Source organism: Aulonocara sp. 'chitande type north' Nkhata Bay, linkage group LG15 (genome assembly GCF_057382095.1).
Source record: "Aulonocara sp. 'chitande type north' Nkhata Bay isolate Kocher_YH1m ecotype deep benthic linkage group LG15, A_spYH_male_GT1.1, whole genome shotgun sequence".
In the NCBI taxonomy this organism is placed as follows: Eukaryota; Metazoa; Chordata; class Actinopteri; order Cichliformes; family Cichlidae; genus Aulonocara; species Aulonocara sp. 'chitande type north' Nkhata Bay.
This window is the reverse complement of record NC_141358.1, coordinates 34,771,153-34,792,806: the sequence shown is the minus strand read 5'-3', so window position 1 is coordinate 34,792,806 and position 21,654 is coordinate 34,771,153. Positions and strand designations below refer to the sequence as shown.

The 21,654-nt window shown below is 40.3% G+C and overlaps 2 protein-coding genes across 5 annotated transcripts; one reads left to right on the top strand and one right to left on the bottom strand.

Annotated features, from left to right (window-relative positions):
• The first annotated feature begins 1,746 nt into the window (after positions 1–1,746).
• Positions 1,747–18,972, top strand: gys2 (glycogen synthase 2). Of its 4 annotated transcripts, XR_015124940.1 has the most exons (18): positions 1,747–2,520; positions 5,064–5,245; positions 5,993–6,184; positions 6,321–6,506; positions 8,118–8,262; positions 8,613–8,730; positions 8,835–8,955; positions 9,039–9,145; positions 10,030–10,089; positions 10,190–10,268; positions 11,883–11,996; positions 12,251–12,377; positions 12,484–12,579; positions 12,680–12,843; positions 13,382–13,462; positions 14,469–14,684; positions 14,875–14,924; positions 15,047–15,062. XR_015124940.1 is itself a non-coding variant. In XM_086263074.1 (16 exons), exons 1-16 carry the CDS (start codon positions 2,397–2,399, stop codon positions 15,227–15,229), a joined length of 2,079 nt encoding a protein of 692 aa, XP_086119200.1. In that variant the 5' UTR covers positions 1,749–2,396; the 3' UTR covers positions 15,230–18,972. The 4 variants fall into 4 exon arrangements, 1 of the variants encoding a protein (XP_086119200.1); XR_015124941.1 differs by lacking the exon at positions 14,875–14,924 and having other exon boundaries at positions 14,469–14,566; positions 15,047–15,186; XR_015124939.1 differs by lacking the exon at positions 14,875–14,924 and having other exon boundaries at positions 15,047–15,185.
• On the bottom strand, positions 16,426–19,085 carry spx (spexin hormone). The gene is made up of 6 exons (XM_086263075.1): positions 19,024–19,085; positions 18,492–18,575; positions 18,289–18,346; positions 18,100–18,162; positions 17,220–17,306; positions 16,426–16,667 (listed from the first exon to the last, which is right to left on the bottom strand). The coding sequence occupies exons 1-6, from the start codon at positions 19,027–19,029 to the stop codon at positions 16,603–16,605; spliced, it is 363 nt and encodes a 120-aa protein (XP_086119201.1). The 5' UTR covers positions 19,030–19,085; the 3' UTR covers positions 16,426–16,602.
• Between the last annotated feature and the right edge of the window lie 2,569 nt (positions 19,086–21,654).

Here is a 21,654-nt window from a genome sequence, read left to right as displayed (position 1 = left end):
GGAATGAGGAAGCTGCGCCCAGAGGTGGGAACTCCAGCTCTGCGGAAAAACACACTGCCACTCACACGGACCATGACAGTAACATGTTTAATACCTAATTATCACATCAAAAATTGTATATACACTCCACACCAGTTGGTGGCGGTAGTGCCCCATGCATCAGATTTATATTTTTACTGAAATGAGACCAGGTAAAAGTTTCCGCAACATTTACTTAGTCAATATAAAGTCATGAGTTGTCACTGAACCAGTTCTATGCAATCAACTACAGTGTGTGCAATAGAATTCAATTTTCAATTCAGTTTTGCTTATATAGCCTCAAGGTGCTCTATATTGTAGGGTAAAGACCTATAATAATATTGAGAAAAACAATCAGATGAACCCCTATGAACAAGCACTTTGGCGACAGTGGGAAGGAAAAACTCAATTTTAACAGGAAGAAACCTCCAGCAGAACAACGCTCGGGGAGGGACAGCCAGAAGAGAGCCAGAGATGAATAATAACTAATGATTAAATGCAGAGGTGAGTGAAAAGGAAACAGTAACTGCATCATGGGAAGCCCCTAGCAGCCTAGGCCTATTACAGCTTAACTAACAGAGTATTCAGGGTTACCTGATCCAGTCCCAACTGTGTGCTTTGTCACAGTTTATTTTTTTTTCCATACAGAGGCGTCTAAAAGCCGAAGGCTCTGCCTATCTTTGTACATGGAAGAGGAAAGAAGTTGCACAGAGGTGTGTAAGACTGCAGCTCTGCTTCATGGTCCCAACTCTGGATAGTTACATATTGGGTGGAAATGAAAGCACTCCATTCAAAGTGGGATGGATGCTGCCTCACCTAACAACACCAGACTTTTCCCAGAAAGTTTCCCAGTTATCTGTAAAGCACATAGCTTTTTGCAGTGCAGTGATTATCAGTTTCCCTCATAAGAAGAATATTCCACGCTCTAATCAAACCCTAGTGCTAGGACCCCTTGTTGTAGGGCTGCCAACGTTAACGCGTTAATGCCGTCATCAAGATTAAAAATTTTAACGCAATCAAACCATCTGCAGCACAGAATGGACAAAACTTTGGACAAAGTGCCCGAAATGCATTGACAGAGACATTTCAGGGATTTTGAGTCATTCTGCGCTCCAAATGGATTAATTGCGTTGAAAATTTTAATAGCATTAATCGTGACAACGGCGTTTACATTGAAAGCCCTAGTTTGTTGGTTTGTTTTTATTTTGTTTTATTTTGCAAGCTGGTCGTTAGATGCCGCTCCAGCCGGCCCGCCCCTCTCCTCCTGTAAGCAGCAGGCGCACCTTGCAAACAGAAAGGCGAGCAACTTTCTTTTTTTTTTTTTTTTGCAGATGCCATGATGCTGCCCTGGGGAACCGCCCATGTTGCCCATATCAAAAACTGCTGCCTAGGGGTATGTTCTCACCAGGAAGTCCGCATAGATGTATGGTTAGATGTGGCTGGTAGACTAAAGCACTTTGACTGGTCACAAAGATGAAAAAAAGCTACATAAATCAGTCAGCGAGTGTAAGAGCTCATTGAGGCCTGCAAAGAGTCTCAGTTAGATACAAATTATTTTGCAAATTTTGATTTTTGCTTTTATTGGTTTTAGAAATTCAGATTACAAAATCATTCCTTAGTACAAACCATTACAAAAATAGTCTTAATTAGATAAAAGTAGTTGGGGTGAGTTTTTTTTGGTAAGGTTTAAGGAGAGAAGTGTCAGATTGGCACAAGCTGCTGCACCTTTGCTAATCAACTCTGCCTTGTTAAGCAGCAGCAGGGTGGTTCCTCACGGAGCACATGTGCATGCTAGCTAATATAGTTGACTCAGGAGTGAACAGCTTCCGCTGATATAATATCTGACTTTTCTGGAGTTTGACACTACTAAGGGGCGAAAACAGGCCTTATTCTGTTTTTTGCGTGAGCGAGGAAATTTCCCTGTAGATGTTCAGTAGTTTGTAGAATCCTTATTTGGTTGTATTGAGTGGAATGTAAAGGTGTTTTTTAGTATCTGCTCTAAAAACAACACTTTTAAGCTAACATGGAGTCAGCCTAAAGCGGATTGATCACTTTAGGCCTTCACTCCTCAGAGAGATAAATAAATAAATAAATGAATAGTAAGACTGAGCACACAGCTGCAGTTTGTTTTTATCACACACAACCCCAAAACCAAACCTTTCACCCTGACATGATTATGGAAGGTAGGCGGGGTGGAAGTGCTTTGCCCTCGTGACTTTTTTTTTTTTTTTTTTCTTTTTTTAATAAGTCTCATCTTTGCCTTCGGAGAGGAAAGCTCTTTCTGGCCTCTAGCCACAACAGGTTCGAAGGTCCTACATTGAGATTAAGCGGAGCTTCTTCCCAACAGTGACGTTTGTTGGACCCCCAGAAACTGTAAGATGCCTCTGTCCCGTTCGCTTTCCATGACATCCCTGACCGGGGTGCTGCCGGCCTGGGAGGAGGACGAGCTGCCTGTGGAGGACCTGCTGCTCTTCGAAGTCTCCTGGGAGGTCACCAACAAAGGTCAGTTTCATCAGAACTGTATTACTTCTATTTCCATTTTATACAGTAAAACACTGGATGTATCATTGTAGTATTTATTTCATTTGAATCAGTTAGCTCATATTAATGTGTTTGAGTCAATATATTTCAGTGTGCGTGTGTGTATATATTTGTTTTTTTTTTAAATTACTCTTGTGGCTAGAAAAACAATATACAGAATGTATAAATATCTATGAATCAAAGGAATTAAAAAAAAACTTGTGAAACCATAATGAACAGTAACAAATGTGTATCTTTAAAGTATCAGTATTTCAGTTTAAACATTACTTTAATTTGTATCTCTAATACATGCCATGTGACAATTTCCTGTTTAAAAAAAACCCCTCTGTCTGTTAATATTAGTAATATTTTATGAAAGAGTCACTCTTTGCCCCTTGAAGAGCAAATATTGCACTGAGTGTGCTCCCTCTGAAGAGTTAAACATTAAGCTGATGCTCATGTAGTGTCCTAAACACAAAAAAGATAAAATGACTGAATATTGAATTGGTTTGCATGTGGACAGCAGGTGTCGTGTTACAGTACTAATTGTGGCTTTTGCCTCGAATCACTGAGAACATTTTATGCATAGTGAAGATTTCTGCTGCCTGTTTATTCACTCTTACTGGCAGTTTGGATTGAAGTTGGATATGGAAACTGCAACTTTTTTTTTTAAAGATGTGACAATAGCACATTGTTTCATGTTGTGTTTAATTACCTTTAATTTCAAATTAATGAATCTAAAAATGTAAATATTAATTTGAACATTAAGGTTCAGAGGTTATCAGGCACTCTGCTGTTTTCTCTGGCTTTACTGTTTATATGATCCCTGCTCTCTGATGCAGCTCAGACGTCATTCTCCACTGAATGTTTTGGTGATAATATCAGTATTTGTCTTTATGCTGCCTAGTGAGACTGAAAAACATTACCACATGTGCTTTGACCCCTACAAACCAGAAATTTTGTGTCTGCTACAAATGGCACCAGTGCAATATCAGCTCCTGGTCAAAATGGGTTTGTATAAAAGATCTGTTAAAGCAATTGATGGCCCCTGACTATTTTCAGTGATTTAGTGTTTGACTAAATGACTGAACAGCTGATGATAATGTATGTAGGTATGTTTTGTGTCTTTCTTTCCATTTTTGTGTATTTTTAAATGACAATCTGGATTATGTCTCTGCACATAATAAGAGGTTATTTAACAAAAGTAAACCAAAAGCAAAAACACTGTATAGAAAAACTAGGAACATCTTTCATACTTCCATAGGAATTAGGAGACTGAAAAGCAGCCAGTTGCTGCTACTAAATGCATTTGATTAACTGATCTGGAAATGTGAACAGCTATAGAAGTAGCAGTAGTTTAATTATCATTCAGGTGTCTGTTCACCTAATGCCAATGAAGATGGAAATCAAAATTATGAGGAAGCAATTTTTGTTGCCCATCAGTCTGTAACCGGTTATAAGGCTGCTTCTTGAGCAATTTGAAATCAGTCATTCTGCAGAGAGGGCATTAGCAAGTCAGAAAGCACTCAAAACAGTTGACATTCCAGCAAATTCACCCCAATGATACTCAGAAACTTAACCCTCTGGGGTTTAATTGGCCATTTTTTCAATACTTTTGATTTTACCTTGTATATTTCACATTTTTAAAACTGTTTACCTTGCCTTGTTTAAAATAATTCTTGTCAGCACTCCTTGTTTGATTTGGGGGGTTTTTCTTTGCATTTTGACGTACTGTATTACCTCTAAAATCAACACACAAATAATATGAGGTTAGGAAAAGTTACACTTCTTTTTTTTTAACTGCAAAAACTACAAACATGTTTGACAAATCATTTTCAGAACTTGAAAAGCAAAAGAAATTGTAAATGTAAAAGAAATTATGCACAAGTTTTGCAAACAAAGTTATATAGAAACTACTTTCCTAAAAATGTAGCAAGGCCTCAGGCGTTTTTATATAACCATTTAAAACTATTTACAGAATAATCAGGTGTTCTGCATCAAATAGTTAAAGTTCAAAATAAATAACTGGATTAAGAATTAACGTAAAAATGGCGTTGACTCCGACAGATCGCTTTTTACGTCACGTAGCTGCGCAATGAACGCAGTTTTTGTGGGTGGCAGAAAAAAGCGGCGTTCAAAGACCGGGAAAACTGCCCTTTTTTCCGCCACTCAGAAGGGGTGTTGAAGGCGCCCCCCACCCCCTTTTTTTCTGACTAATTAAACGGCGATCTTTAACGCCATTTCTTAACCAGACGGGTTAGGAAAAGTGGCAAATTGTAGCACTATTGGCTTGCAACAGTTAAAAGTTTTTACCCTTTTCTTTCAAACACTGACAGTCTTTTTTTTTTTTTTTTTTTTCTCCCCCCTCCACAGATTACTGTAGTAATGTGTTAGGAGTCTGTGAACATACAGACTGGTTCCTATTGGACTTTTTACAAGAATTTTTAAAAGACAAGTCAAGTCAAAAGTTTGAAACCTTTTGCAGTGACTTCAGGTCTTTTCACTTGCCCTGTGTGTCACTATAGTTGGGGGAATCTACACAGTCATCCAGACCAAGGCTAAGATCACTGTGGATGAATGGGGAGACAACTACTACATGATGGGACCATACTTCGAGCACAACTTCAAGACTCAGGTGGAGAGCTGTGAGCCACCAAATCCTGCCATCAGGAAGGCCATGGATGCCCTCATCCACAACGGCTGCCAGGTGAGGGATGGGAGAGGAAAGATTATCTGTGTACCAGTTGACACACCAAAACCTACTGAGTTGACAGGCATACAATTTGCTTAACCATAAAGGGGACTAGTGGGTCTGGGGGTTCTCACCCATGAAATTAGTTATTCATCATTGTGAAATGATGAATATCACTGTCATACAGTTTGGGCTGCCCTGGATGTACGCTGTGTATGATGGGAATGATGTGATTGCTGGATGAGGATGGTCACTGAATGGTAGTTACGCAGGAGGCTCAGATGCCAAATGCGTGTTTGACCACTAGAGGGTGCACATATGCTGATGAGACAGTTGCAGATCAGACTGTCAGAATACATTTAAGGAAATAACAATTAGCATGACTTTAGTAAAAAGCTACACTAAAGCTGCAAGGCTCCTTGGAGATGTTTAAAATGATCCCTAAGTTATATTGTCTAACTTTAAGAGCAGATAGAAAATGTGTTTGTAAGAACACAACTTGGCTGTATATTGCTGTCATGCAAAAAAACAACACAATATAGTGATCACTTTATACTTCAAATGCATGCATCCAAAATTTCTCTTAGCAAAGTGGATATAATCAGAATCTTCATACCACCTACGCCCTAAGTAGGGTTAGGGTTAGGCTAACCTCAGGCTAAAACTGTTGCCATGAAACTGAATGCATATCCTGGGATAGAAGCACAGAGGCACTTAAATCTGAAAGTGTCCCTAATAAAGCTGAACTTGTTTTTAATGCAGGTTCATTTTGGTCGCTGGCTGATTGAGGGCAGCCCCTACGTAATCCTGTTTGACATAGGCTCAGCAGCCTGGAACCTGGACCGCTGGAAAGGGGACCTTTGGGACACCTGCAACATTGGTCTGCCCTTCCATGACCGAGAAGCCAATGACTCGCTCATTTTGGGCTCCCTTATTGCATGGTTCTTCAAAGAGGTGCATTATAAGTGAACCTAATTGTCTTGTTGGCTCCTATGCTGAGTTTTGGATTTATAAAAATAAATAAATCTCAATATGCATCACTGAGATGGTTGGCATAAGTAAACATGGCAGCTTTCTTTTGTGTTTTTAGTTGACAGACCACCTTGGAGACAAACCTAATGTCATCAGTCACTTCCATGAATGGCAGGCAGGTCCTGGACTTATTCTCTCTCGCTCACGCAAAATTCCAATGGCGACAGTATTCACAACACATGCCACCCTGCTGGGAAGATACCTTTGTGCTGGGAACACTGACTTTTACAACAACCTGGACAAGGTGAGAGAACAAGAGAACTGCCTTACAGCAAACAGACACATAGTAACACTGTTTGTAGTTGGCCTATAACTGTCATGGACACCAAGCCATTCCCTTCTTATGACTCTAGTTAATAATACAGGCAGGGAAATTTGTCAATGTTTTATTGTGAATCAGAGCTTGATCTTTACAGCTGATATGTTGCCTACAATGTGCATATTAGATTCATTATAAATAAATTTCAGATAGTTGAATTGGGTAGTACTTAAATCCTTTTGACCCTAATAGAAGGGGGGAAAAACATCAGTGTTTGTAAACATAGGGGCACTACAGTAGGCATGTTATTTATATTATCAAATCACAATAGTAATCACTTTTATATTTCATATTGCACGGCCTTTACACTACAATATGAAATGCAAAAAGTGAGCGAAGAAGAGAAGCCCACAGCATGCTGAGGCCTATTGCAGTGTACCTATGAAAACAGAACAAAAAGCAAAGTTCTTAAGAGTCTGTCTCCTGGCACCCCACGTCCATCACAAAATACGCGTGCAACTCACACTCGCGCCTCTCTGCCTACAATGACCAGCCATAAGATTTATGCTCATATTTAAAGGTTTAGCTCTTTTAGGACTACTTAGAGCATCATTAGTAATGTTGAGCTACATTTGGAGATGTCAATGCAATGTTTGTAATTGGCCACACAAGCTAAAGGTCAATGTGGAGCTAAAGGTTACTCCTTGACCGAATGGATAATTGACAGATGATTCTTAGGACCATCACTTATTCTGTCGATGGAATCTTGTTAACTGAGAGTCAGAAAATGCAGCCAATGTGGTAAAACAAAGCAGGATCATTTCCAGACTTACAAACTGTAAATGAACTTTAAAAGAGATTTTTTTTTAAATTCATTTAATTGAATAAATGAAATGCAATATTTTATTATGCTCTTGTTTATGCTCAACTATGCCTGAAATTGATAATTATACATGCTGTTATAACCAAACCTTTTTGTGGTCCCACGAGGGTAGTCGAGATCTTGCCTTGTAGGATTAATGAGGATGCGGTGAACTAAACTGGTGCAGTCTCATCCTCATTTTCCCAGTATGTTTCATGACAAACGCTCATACTCGGACACTCGTGTCCTCTCTTGCTCATTTAAACATGTATGCACGCTCGCATCCACACACAGCATAACTCTGTATTTGTTTGTGTACCTCCCTCTGTTTTGTCTTTTAGGTGTTGTATCGTTGGTGTACTTTGTTACAGAGGAAGCACGTCTGTTTGCATCTATCTCTCCCTCTTTTTTTTTTTGTCCCTTCTATTCTTCCACTTCTCCTGTCTTTTGCCTAGTCTTCACCCTCTGTCCACTCCAGCATTATATCCACAAGCGATAATATGAATAATATTTTCTTTTTTAAAATAATTGCAACAAAAACATTCAGATGAGAAAAGTAGACCCTCTGTAGGCTCCTCTTGTTACAGCAAATATATTTGGTAAAAAAAGGCATTCAGAAAAATATTCTGCTGCTCTGGGCAGGTTTAAAAAAAAAAAGCTTGATAATTAAACATGTTTTGTAAAGTAAAATGAATGTTTTTGTTTTTTCTGTTTTTAAAAATTGTGTGTGGCAGTTTAACATTGACAAGGAGGCTGGAGAGAGGCAGATCTACCACCGATACTGCTTAGAGAGAGCAGCAGTTCACTGTGCTCACGTCTTCACGACAGTCTCTCAGATCACTGCTGTGGAGGCCAACCACATGCTGCACAGGAAACCAGGTGGAAATTTTTCACTATACTATCTCCACAAGAACGTAGTTTTACGTTGTCTATTGGTTTTCTGACGATCCATGCAACACAGTCATGCAAGAAATGTTTTTACAAATCACACTACAGTCCTGTAGATAAATACATATCATGATTGACTCATTTGTAGTGATAACTAGCAACAGTAACTTGAAGTAATCAGTTTCTGTATGATGTTCACACAGTCACACAACTGTATTCCAGGGATTGATGGCAAAAATACCTTCAAGTTTGAAATAAAATGTTGAAGCTAAACACAAAGTAATTTTGATACCGCTGTCAACGGAAAATGAATAAAACCATCTTTTCCTTTGTTGGTACAGATGTGGTCACCCCAAATGGGCTGAATGTGAAGAAGTTCTCAGCCATGCATGAGTTTCAAAACCTGCACTCCACCAAGAAGGCCCAAATCCAGGAGTTTATCAGGGGACACTTCTATGGGTTTGTTGCTTTATTAAAAAGTAGTCCTGGCAGCTCTCGAAGTTTGTTGTACTTCATAAAATGAATTGAAAATTTCATTTTATTAATCTTTATTATCTCGGTAGTCACCTGGACTTCAACTTGGATAAAACCCTCATCTTCTTCATTGCTGGGCGCTATGAGTTCTCAAACAAAGGAGCAGATATTTTCCTTGAATCACTGTCCAGACTGAACTATCTGCTGCGGGTGAGGCCGTGTTTGTTTTGTGCCTTTTTGGTAGTGTTGTGTTGTACACATCTAATGGAAACCTATCGTCACCGTCTCTGCAGGTCCACCGAAACGATGTGACGGTCGTAGTTTTCTTCATCATGCCAGCGAAAACTAACAACTTCAATGTGGAGTCACTGAAGGGGCAGGCAGTACGTAAACAGCTTTGGTACGTCCTGCTTTGCTGATTACTTGTAGCAATTAAATAATTCTGTACAGTACATCCATTTTTTTTTTTTTCATTATATACTCTAAATGTGATGAACAATACCCGGGGGGGGGATCTGGAAATCTGTTGGGATTTTTCTCCCTCACTGATCACTTGGGGAGCTGCAGTTTTTGGCAAAATTGTAAATCCCACAGGTTGTAGTGCATCTGCCTCCCAATTTAGAAGAAGGCTATAAAGAACGGCACATGAATGAAATCTGAAATGGAGCCTGGGAATTGCAGGGCCTTCTAAGTTGTCTCTGCCATGTTGTTGTTGCCATGCAAAAGCAGAGGCTGTATGCCAACAGGTAATAAGGAAGAAAGTGCACTAATGAATGAGACAAAGGAGTGTTGTTAGGAGAATTTATTTTTAGGCGCTACTGATGCTCAAGTTCCCTGAACTTCTCGTGTAGCTGTTCGCCACCTGTTTGTGGTGATCACCTGCACAACATTTATTGCTTCAAGCTTGGGCTTATCGACCTTTCTGGGCAGCCACGACACATCAGACAAATCCAATCTTCACTTGTAAATAGCAGACAGTTTGAGACAGCCTGGTATTGATCTGATTTGAAACACAAACCTGATTTAACTGCAGCCTGAACAAAGTGTTTACCTCCATTAGGAAGCTGTACTGAAAGACTCGTCATTATCCAACATTGATTTAAAAAATGTGTACTTCCTCATGAGTGGTTGCCAAGGTGGGCATGGTTCAGCAAAAATGCAACTTAGGAACTTTGCTCCTTCCCTGCTTTAACTCTTAAACTCTAAATAATAATGATTTTCTGTTACTGTTGGTGCTTCAAACTAACAACTGCAGTGGTGATAGATTTCCTTTGCTTTTAACAGGGATACAGCTCATGCTGTTAAGGAGAAATTTGGTAAAAAGCTGTATGATGCTCTGTTAAAGTAAGTATTTCTACTTGCTGAGGTATTTGATGTTGATATCAAAGTGTTGTGTAAATTTGCAGATCGATGATGATGATGTATGTATGTCTTCTTTCATTAGAGGGCAGATCCCTGATCTCAACAACATTTTGGACCGAGATGACTTCACCATTATGAAGAGAGCCATCTACGCCACACAGGTGTGCGTGTGTGCGTGCGTGTGTGCGTGAAATAATCTTTAATTCTACTTCCCCTCTTTCAAGTAACTGACTACCATTAGTCCTTATTGATGATGACTTAGAAAGATTAATATCAGTAAATTGTACCAGTGTATTGTTTCCCAAGACAAACTGTGTTCAGCTGAAATCTTTACACCTAAGGTGACACTCTTGATAAGAAAATGTTAATATCTGTAAAATGATGTGGAAATTGGGATTTTTTTCAACCAGACAGAAACGACCTTTTTACTACATAAAGGGCCATGTTTATGGTTGCGCCACTATTACATTTAGGCACATACAAATTTCAGGATAACTTATTTCAACAACATTAAAGATATAACTTTCATTTTGACTCAAATGTTAAAGCTATGCTGGAATATTTTATTTTGAATTTCATATAACATAATACAATTTTATTTTTTTAAATTGTCATCTTGCTCTGTTCATTTAATTTGTGGGTCCTTTTGTAGTCTGCTGTTAACAGTGTGGATAACATCGCAGGCTGTCGCAGTATTAGCAGAGAGTGCGGCACATGCAGTTATTCAATCTTCAATTGAAGTTCATACAGCACCAAATCACAACAGTTGCTGTAAGGTAGACCCTACAATAATACATGCAGAGTAAAACCCAACAATCATATGACCCCCTATGAGCACTTTGGCGACAGTGGGAAGGAAAAACTCCCTTTTAACAGGAAGAAACCTCTGGCAGAACCAGGCTCAGGGAGGGGCGGGGCCATCTGCTGCAACTGGTTGGGGCGAGAGAAGGAAGACATGTTATCACGATAACATATGTACACTCCCACAGTAGATAATACGGCCTCATTCTACTAGCTTACCAGCTCAATGTCCTTACTGCAGAGTGTCTTTTTGATAGTTAGATGGTGTAACTCTGGACACTTATCATTCAGAAACACAGCCAGACCCCCCCCTTGTCTTATTTCTGCTCTCCTTGGTCAGCCTGGATTAGATGCAGATAAACATGGACTGTCTTACTTTTTGGTGTTAGTGTGGTTAATTGGACGGATAAGATGCCCACTGATGCCAGGGCCACCAATTCATCCACGTTACTGTGAAGAAATCTCACATTCCACATGATGAGATGATGGGTCCGTATCTTCTCCTCTGGTTTCGATGCCTGATACCAGATTCCTCCTAACATCTTAGGGCAGCTCTGGACTAGAACAGAGTCCAGCTCCTGCCAAGGATGGTTCCAGATCCTGACTATATCTAGTTGATATCTCTCAACCTCTCACAAGCTCAGGCTTCAATTCCACCAGAGATGTGATGTTTTATTTCCTAGCCAGCCCTGGTATCTGGAGACTGGACCACCGCCCTCCTGTAGAGCCTTTGCCTTTGAACATCGCCTGTCACACAATGTACCCAATGCCTATAGTGCCTTCTAACCCTAACCTGCAGGTGGTGGACCTACTGGAGGGAAGCCAGTGTAGCTTCTTTGGGCTGCATCTGACTGGACCCCATTGCCTAAGGGCCTGGTCACCAGGCACTTTTTAAAATCACTCAGGGGTCAATTGAATTCCTCACTTTTATGTTTATCTATCCTAATCGCATACTTTAACCTCTTGGCTTGCAGAGGCACAGCCTCCCTCCAGTAACCACTCACAACATGCTGGACGACTCAGCAGATCCCATCCTGTCCAACATCAGACGTGTTGGCCTCTTCAACTCCAGGAACGACCGTGTCAAGGTAAACAAAACATTATGTCAGCCATGTCAGGTGTGATAAGATCTCTCGATCTCTCTATTGATGGAGATAGATATTAATTTTTAAAATATATATCTAAAATGTGGAGAGATCTACTGTGACTACACAGTTGGTCTTTAATCTATTAACTTGTAGTTATTAAAAACAAACAAACTGGCTTAACTTTTATGTTTTAATTTGTGCTATGCTGCCAAATAAGGACATGGGCAACTCTTATCTGTGTGTCACCCTCTCAGGTTGTTTTCCACCCGGAGTTCTTGTCCTCGACTAGTCCTCTGCTGCCAATGGACTACGAGGATTTTGTCCGTGGTTGTAACCTTGGAGTGTTCCCTTCCTACTATGAACCATGGGGCTACACACCTGGTAGACTGACCATCCTCATGTTGTAGCCAGGCATACATGTTTCTACACAAATGCTTTATACTTCCCCTGTGCATATTGTTTAGGGCTTCTGTCTTCTGTTCTCCAGGTGAGTGTACTGTAATGGGCATTCCTAGTGTGACCACCAATTTGTCAGGTTTTGGTTGCTTCATGGAGGAGCACGTGTCGGACCCTGCTGCATATGGTGTGTGAGTGCATTCACACTCATGGGTGCACAAACACTGTGAATTATGTGTGTTCATCCTTATGGATTATGTTCTTTCCCCCCTCCTCCTCTCTGTCAGGTATCTATATAGTGGACCGACGCTTCCGTTCTGCTGAGGAGTCCTGCAACCAGCTAACTCAGTTCATGTTCAGTTTCTGCCAGCAGTCTCGGCGGCAGCGTATCATCCAGCGCAACCGAACTGAGAGGCTGTCTGACCTTCTGGACTGGAGATACCTGGGACGGGTCGGTTTCTGATTCTGAAGCCCTGAATAGTTACTTGGTTAAAGTCAGAACAGGACACAATCAGAGAAAACGGGAGTCTACTACTGAACTATATTCTGGTTCAGCCAATAAATAATCAATTTCATTACTGCTTTTGCCGTTTACCAGATACAGGTATACAACAGTGAACAGCAAGCTGCCAACTTTGGTTGTGCTAGGCTATTCCACTTACACAAGTCAAATATAGGGCTACCATGCTGTGGCTCCTGTGAACTGTGGTACAATGTGCCATGTATTGATCTGCTATATAGTTCACCCTCTCCTTTAACAGGATAACGTGCTGACCTCCAAGATGATTGCAAAACAAGCATACAAGATTTCATAATTGGTCCATATGTAGAACAAAGCATGCACCAACTTTAAAACTACTTTCGTCGTTACTGAAGGATGTATTCTTATGGTCAAGATTAATTAGAGGTGGTAGTTCAGACGCCCACATTGCAAATCTTTCATTGAAATGTTTGTTCAGTTCTTAATGTATTTCTGGCTTGTTTGACAGTTCTACATACATGCACGTCACCTGGCCCTTAGTAGAGCTTTCCCAGACAAGTTCAAGATGGATCCCATGGCCCCTCTGAAGGTAAGGAATCCTTTACAAGGGATTTTGATCATAGTTGTGCACAAAACTTTATGTAGAGTAAGTGTTGAGGAGAAAGTAGAGCTTTGTGAAGTGATTTAAAGAGTTTACTGTTTGTGGGGATTATGTCTGATCCCCTTTTGTGCTCAGAGGACATCCTGGCCTTTCTCGTGTGTTTGGCTGGCCTCTTTTTGCTCAAAGAGGCAGGAAATGACAAAAAAATGTTAAACAGAAAAACTTCATTTTTTTACATTTTTTTTTAAATTCTTCCTTTCCCCTCAGTTCTCATGAGGCTAGGACCTTTGCTAGCTAGCTGTGATCCTGTGTTACATTTACAACCTAATTGAAAGCATGAGAAATGTACTGGCGTTACTAAATTCTGTGTGGTTCTTGTACCAAACAAGTTGATGCCATCGGATCCTAATGATCAGCGGCCCTCACATCACATGTGAGAAAGTCTGAGAGACTTGTTATGGTCCATGAAAACATCACTTGACCCTCTTCAGATTGTGGCAGGTAGATTGATTGCATTGTCGACTCTCATATTTGGTCTCTACATAAGCCTTGCTTCCATCTAGATGCTTGCTGAGGGTCATCTTGTTTTATTTATCAAGTTTAACACAATTCAGTCAGATTAAGAGAGACATACAGGAAATGTTAGTAAACATCTCAGGATCTCATGTATCACAGTCTAACTGACAAACTGCGGTATGTGAGATAGTTTGTCTAATGTTCAATACAGCAACTCCAAGGGGAACTTGCTGCGTCCATTCTTGTTGTCCTTGTACACATCCCACTTAAAATCAGACATAAAAATCTGGCTCATGACATCGCCAGAAATACTGATTTTTGTAGTGATTGGATATGTTGGGAACAAGAGGAGTACACAGGACTGGTGGATCATTTTTTTGGAGCAGAGAAATCCTCTGCTTCTGAATGTGGGAAAAGACCAGAAAGGTGATGGATATCTAAACGAAGATGGTGGCTACACGTCCCGTGTCTATCGTAGGACAAGATGCCGCTGTGGTGCAGGAGTTGACATCCAGATACTTCTACATTAAAAGGCTGAATTGGAAGACCAACACAGAGGCTGTATACAAGAAGGGGGTGAGCATCCTCTATTTCCTAAGGGAGCTGAGATACTTCTGGAGAATTTCTGTCAGTTTCTTGTGGAGAGCGGAGTGGAGCTGGTGATGCCAACAGACTGAATAAACAGATTAGGAAGGTTAGTTCTGTGACTGGATGCAAACTGGGAGTCTGAAATACTACAACTATATACATTTTGTTGTTGTTTGTTTTCTTTTCTTGATGAAGTCAACTGCTGTAACAAGAATTTCCTAAGTATTTAAGAGTGCTTTTTAAATCCAATGTTTCTAAGCGATTATCAGATAAAAATGAGCATTTCATGGTTCTAGGCCAGCCTGCCAGCTTCCTTTTTACTTTATTAGGCTCCTCTGCTCACCTGGTAAGAGTTCACACACTAATCATAATTAACGATCTACTTCAACTTTAGATTAGTGTAGCAAAATTCACAGATCTGTTTAGGAATCACTGACTTACAGTGACTGGGCTCATTTGTCTCCACAGACGGAGGGTTTCCGGTATCCCCGGCCCTACTCGGTTCCACCCTCTCCTTCTGCCTCTATCCATTCCACGCCCCACCACAGTGATGTTGAGGATGACGATGATGAACCCTATGATGAAGATGAGGAGGCCGAGAGGGACCGGATGAATATCAAATCTCCATTTGTGCTCAATGCTGTGCCATAGGGGAAGAAGCAGCAACCAGGAGAGTCAAGAAACTGAAATGCTCCAGAGTAGCTATGGCCTTTACAGTTGGATGGACTTGACAGACAAATGTGTGCGGTGGGGGGGGGGGGTCACTGCCTGGTTAGCCCCACAGTCTACACCACAGTAATGACGACCCCCCCCCCCCCCCCCACATCATCACCTTTTGTTAACAATTGTTACACTTATTCTGCTGCCAGGCAATAAAGTCCACCCTGCATAACAAACTTTTTATAAAGTTTGTAGAAAGGTTAAATCTAAGTTTATCATCTGTCTTCAAATGCTAGCTCGCCAAAATAACTTTAGTCAAGCAGAGTCTGAAAAATGCTAACTGAACATTACAGTTATTTAAAATAAACTTGAGTAGAACAAAGTGTCTGTCACAGGCTTTCCATTCGTTTGTTTGTTTGCATGAAGCGATAGAGGGTTGCGCTTTAGGAGCAATTTAGAATGAGCAATGAATTTGACACTGTAGCCTTTTAATTTTAGAAGACTATTTTTCAGATTAGAGAAAGCAAAACCAAAAACGATGAGATGAGACGAGGGACTGTCAAAGTAAAACAGGAAGTATAACACAGACGTGGACTTTACACTGAACAAAGGGACCACTGAGCTAATCTGAAGGCCGAAAAGTTGAGGTTGGAAGGTCTGCAGCATTTGACTTTGCAAAAATTTGGTTACATCTGTAAACTATGCGTCTCAGTATCCACTGACTTTTTGTGATTGGACTTGTTGCACAAGTGACATTTGGAATCACTAGGATGATGCAACTACCACTTCACATAAGAAAGTGATGGGCAAAATCTAACGACTACTTATTGCCCTTTTTTTTTTTTTTTTTTTAAAGTACACAATTTTTACAGTGCACTTTGGTGTTACCACACACCTCTACACAGTAGTTTAAATATGGCAATATAAGGGAACAAGCTACATGACGTGATTTGATTCAAAAGACGCTTTGCTTCACTCTGGACTGAAATGGTTTGTATATGTTTTGAGTTTTCCAAGGTAATCTTGTGGTCTAATATTGCAAAAATTCTGATGTACTCTATTTTATTATTTATCATCACGTTTACACTTATCTCTCCTTGAATTTCCAAGTAACCTAATTTCAGTTCTGTTTAAATTCTTGATTCATATTTTTGAAATCTGGAGCTTCTTGATTTTGTTTTACAGGGATTGATTATATACCTGAAAAATAACACTGCCCATAAAAGTAGAAAATTTGCCCCAAACAGTTTCAATTAAACTCTTTTTATTAAAACATCACATTTCATATTTAGAGAATTTATATTTACAGCTTCCTTTTCCCCCACACAGAACAAATCAGAGGTTGTCTGGCAATGATACAAACATTAGAAATATTCCCTCTTCCACACTGGTAGCTCCTGGATATACACCTCATCTGCGTTTTCATCAGCTAGAAGAGAGGAACGGTAAAAGAAAGTATGGAATTGAAATTGAGCAAAAAGAAGAACAAAACACACATTTTGAACTAAATGCCACAAGATTTGAGATTTTTTTTTTTTTTTCTATTATTGCCTTTTCACTACAATCTGAAGTTTATTCGAACTGGAACAAATTAAAAAAAAAAAATTCAATCTCTTTTCTTTATTAGGGCATAAAGGCAAATTTGTGTTGCAAAAAACCTTCATAAAACTGCAATGACACAGCCATGCTGACAACTACCATAGTACCATAGTTCCCACAACTTGAACTCTAACACCTAAATCATCTGTTTTCTCACAGAGATATTAAAGGACAGTTAATCTTTTTTTTTTTTGTATATTTGGTCGGAGTTGCACTATGACAGTGTACAGTATATGAGTTACCCAGTCAGCTCTAGAAATATCTACCTTCTCTCAAAAACAGCTGAAGTGGCCATCATGGCATCTTGTGATGCTCAAAGCATGAAAAACATACATTTGAAAAATGTGTATATAGAACCCATAGGTCCAGATTCTGCTCTCACCTCCCTCTCTAGCTTGCTGTAGGAAATTAAGCAGAACAGTAGCAGCCTGGTCCACAGTCAGCTTCTCTGTGTTGTGACTACGAGTCTCTGACAATCAAGAAAACACAACACACAGTCCTGAAAGTGATTGCAGGTCAAGGTCCGCCATGAAAACCACTTACTGTGTATAAACATGGAAAGTTTTTTTTTTTTTTTTTTTTTTTTTTGTCATTCTTTTAAATAATGAAAGTTAACTCTGTGAGGTCTAAGTCACCATCAGTGTTTACCATAAGCCCTGTGCAATCAAAATGTTTTCCCCCCCCCCCCACACATATCCAAAACCATTTTCATTTTTTTCAAGAGGCTATTTTGCTTTCAAATTAGTTATGGTTATCACCAATGATGACTAAAGGTTCTTTACTTTTTTTAAAAAAAATTATTCATTTGTTATTACTTATTATACAAAGGGCAGCACGGTGGCACGGTGGTTAGCACTGTTGCCGCACAGCAAGAAGGTCCTGAGTTCAATTCCACCATCAGGCCGGGGTCTTTCTGTGTGGAGTTTGCATGTTCTCCCCGTGTTTGCGTGGGTTCTCTCCGGGTACTCCGGCTTCCTCCCACCGTCCAAAGACATGCAGCTTGTGGGGATAGGTTAATTGGATAATCCAAATTGTCACTAGGTGTGAATGTGCGAATGAATGTGAGTGCGAATGGTTGTCTGTCCCTGTGTGTTAGCCCTGCGACAGACTGGCGACCTGTCCAGGGTGTACCCTGCCTCTCGCCCTATGACAGCTGGGATAGGCTCCAGCGCCCCCCGCGACCCTGAAAAGGACAAGCGGAAGCGAATGGATGGATGGATGGATGGATTTGTTATTACATTTTACAGGATACTTTATTGTACCTAGGTGAAGAGTGTCGTAGACATCTCCTTCTTTTCGGTCCTCTGAGATGAACCTTCTTCCCTCTGAAAAAATGTTTTTAAAAACAACTTTATGGTTTATTTACATAACTAACTAAATAAATAGATAAATGGTGACAGTAAATGTTTATCGTCACCCTGTTCCTATTATGTCAGTAGCTAGATACATACGGGTGCCCTTGAGGTACAGCATAGCCTGCGGGGTCCAGTTTCTTCGCTGGAATGAGCCCTTTATAGAAGAAATAGTATTTGAAGCTCAAAGCTGGAGATATTTTTATGACTTTAGAATACTGTCAGAATATGAATAATTGTTTTGGTAATCTTGTAACAAAGCAGTTCAACAGGGGAAAAAAATTAAATCAAACCAGCCGTACCTTTGGCGTGCTCCGTGACTGGGAGATAAATGTTGCCAGTAATAAAAGTGTGAGTACATACGCTATTGTGACAGTCTTCAAACCCTGTCAGCAAAAAAGAAATGATCAAATCATGTCATCAGCATCCTTCATCTTCCTCACAGACCGACTCACTCAGATATGTGCCTTTATATTCACTTGAAGAAATCTTTTAATAATTAACTCAGTAACTGTGAAGCCTCAGTGAAAAACGTGTATATGCAATATATCTGTGAATACAAAGAAAAAAGTGAACTTTTAGTGAGGACATCTCCAAAATTACTTTGATATTTCTGATTGATTCATCTTTTAGAAAGTGAGATATTAAAATGTTTAGTTAAGATAACATTTTCCTAAATGACATTTTCAAGAAAGAATGCATTTCACTTTTTTGAGGATGCAAAAAGCCCAGATATTTTAAAAAAAATTTCCAATGAAACCTGTTTTAAAAGAAAAATAAATAAATAAATTCCTTCCACCAAAATACTGCAAACGTTTCATGCCTTCCACCTACCTTCATGGTATCACAGGTCCTGTAAGCCTGGCGCCTGCAGAGACGATGAGAGAGTAGAAGGTTCAGGGTAGCTGCTGGTGGTGTTTCCTCTGCCTCTACTTATATCCTCTGTGAACCTTCTATGCTCTGTCAAGATGCTGCCAGCAATAGGTCATGCAAGTTTGATGGAAAGGGGGCGGTTAGGAGAGTGAATGAATTGTGCCACTAATCGATCCAGTTCCTTTCACAGACAGCTGAAGTCTGTTGTAAAATACCTGTGAATTGAATCAAGCTTCTCTAAACACTTCCTGCTCCCCAGGGTGGTTTTTCAAAATTAGTCGGAGCTGCAGGCCATTAATATGAAATGTGGAGCACCCTGGATGTTCATAACAACAGCGATATTCTCCTCTGTGGTAATTTTTAATGTTTGCACCTTGCTTACTGGAGCAGTATACGGAGAGATGTGAGTTCATTTAATGAATCAAAAGGCAACATATCCACTAATGAAAGGAACAGTCCACAGCCTACAGGAGTGAATGAGTGATGTTCACTGTCAGTAATAGAAGAATATCACTAACTGCCCTATTTCCCACATTGTAGCTGGTTACTCAAAGATGCCACCAAGCATTTGTGTGCATTTTTTAATACGGTTACACTCATGGGGTGGCTGTAGCTCAGCAGGTCATCTGCTGATCAGAAGGATGGTGGTTAAATCCATAAGAATGGTTGGGCCGAGAACTGCAGGAGGTGAGATTTAGCTGTGGCGGTGATGTGAACGAGGAGGGACTCAAGGAGTTAGGTCACTGCTGCTGCTGCTGCAACGTGGGAAGGCTTGTCCACTGCTACTGTGATGTGGAAAGGATTTCCTGCTGCTACTGCTGCGAGGTGGAGGAATTGGGAATGTGGAGGTGATGAACAGGGCTTGGAGCGTCTCCTTAGCCTGGGTCAGAGAATGGGCAAACTCCAAAGCCACAGAGAGTTGGTGCAGGTGATGATTTTCCCAGAAAATGGGCCCTGGATGACTCATCTTTCAGTGGGATATCAGCAGAGTTAAGGATGATACTGCAAAAACTCAATACTAACACACCTCAATCTGTTAGGATCAACACCATCACATGTTTATCCATCCTTTATCTACAACACTGGCTCCCCTCAGGGCTGAGTCCTCAGCTCATTTCTCTAAACCCTGCTCACACATGACTGCAAAGCCAATTTCAGCAATAACCTCATAGTGAAGTTTGCAGATGACACAGCAGTGGTGTGGTCGGCTCCTCAAGTCAGTGAGACTCACAAACAGCTTCTTCCTCTGGTCCATTCAGATCGTCAACAACACTACCCCACCCACCTCACCAATCTGAGCCATGGTTTGAGTAGCCCCCATCACTCAGGCCAATCACACACAGGCCACTCTATTCGGTCTTCTCTTTGCACCACTTCCAAGCATTTTGCATCTTGTTTTGTAATGTGGGCCTATTCTCTCTCTCATTTTTGGATACATTCTCTTGTTTTGTATACTTTATATCCCACTTGATTGTATTTATTTCTCCTGTTTTATATTTCTTCCTGCTGTCTACTATTTCTTTTTTGTTTCAGCACAGTTGGTGTGGACACCCAGAATTTCATTGTACATGTACAACAACAATAAAGGGCTATTCTTTTCTTTTGTTCCTTGTTTGTCCTTGTTGTTTTTGGTTTTACTGGTGTTCATTTGACACTGCATTTACCTTGTGATGTACAGGAGTGTTGCTTTTATCTTGACATTAGTACTCATCATTTTGAATTCTTTCTTTTCTAAACTACTCATATTTTAATATTAATTAGTGGACATTTTAAAAATAAAATAGGCCATTTAATTAATTTGCCTATTTGTAGTTTTTTTGTGCGTGTGTTCATCTTCATCTACTTATGAGCAGTGTGCATGATTTGGTGTTTGTGTTTAGGAGATACAGTGGGGCAAAAAAGTATTTAGTCAGCCACCGATTGTGCAAGTTCCCCCACTTAAAATGATGACAGAGGTCAGTAATTTGCACCAGAGGTACACTTCAACTGTGAGAGACAGAATGTGAAAAAAAAATCCATGAATTCACATGGTAGGATTTGTAAAGAATTTATTCGTAAATTAGGGTGGAAAATAAGTATTTGGTCACCTCAAACAAGGAAAATCTCTGGCTCTCACAGACCAGTAACGTCTTCTGTAAGAAGCTTTTCTGTCCCCCACTCGTTACCTGTATGAATGGCACCTGTTTGAACTCATCATCTGTATAAAAGACACCTGTCCACAGCCTCAAACAGTCAGACTCCAAACTCCGCCATGGCCAAGACCAAAGAGCTTTCGAAGGACACCAGGAAAAGTATTGTAGACCTGCACCAGACTGGGAAGAGTGAATCTACAATAGGCAAGCAGCTTGGTGTGAAAAAATCAACTGTGGGAGCAATCATCAGAAAATGGAAGACATACAAGACCACTGATAATCTCCCTCGATCTGGGGCTCCACGCAAGATCTCATCCCGTGGGGTCAAAATGATCATGAGAACGGTGAGCAAAGATCCCAGAACCACACGGGGGGACCTGGTGAATGACCTGCAGAGAGCTGGGACCACAGTAACAAAGGTCACCATCAGTAACACACTACAACGGCAGGGAATCAAATC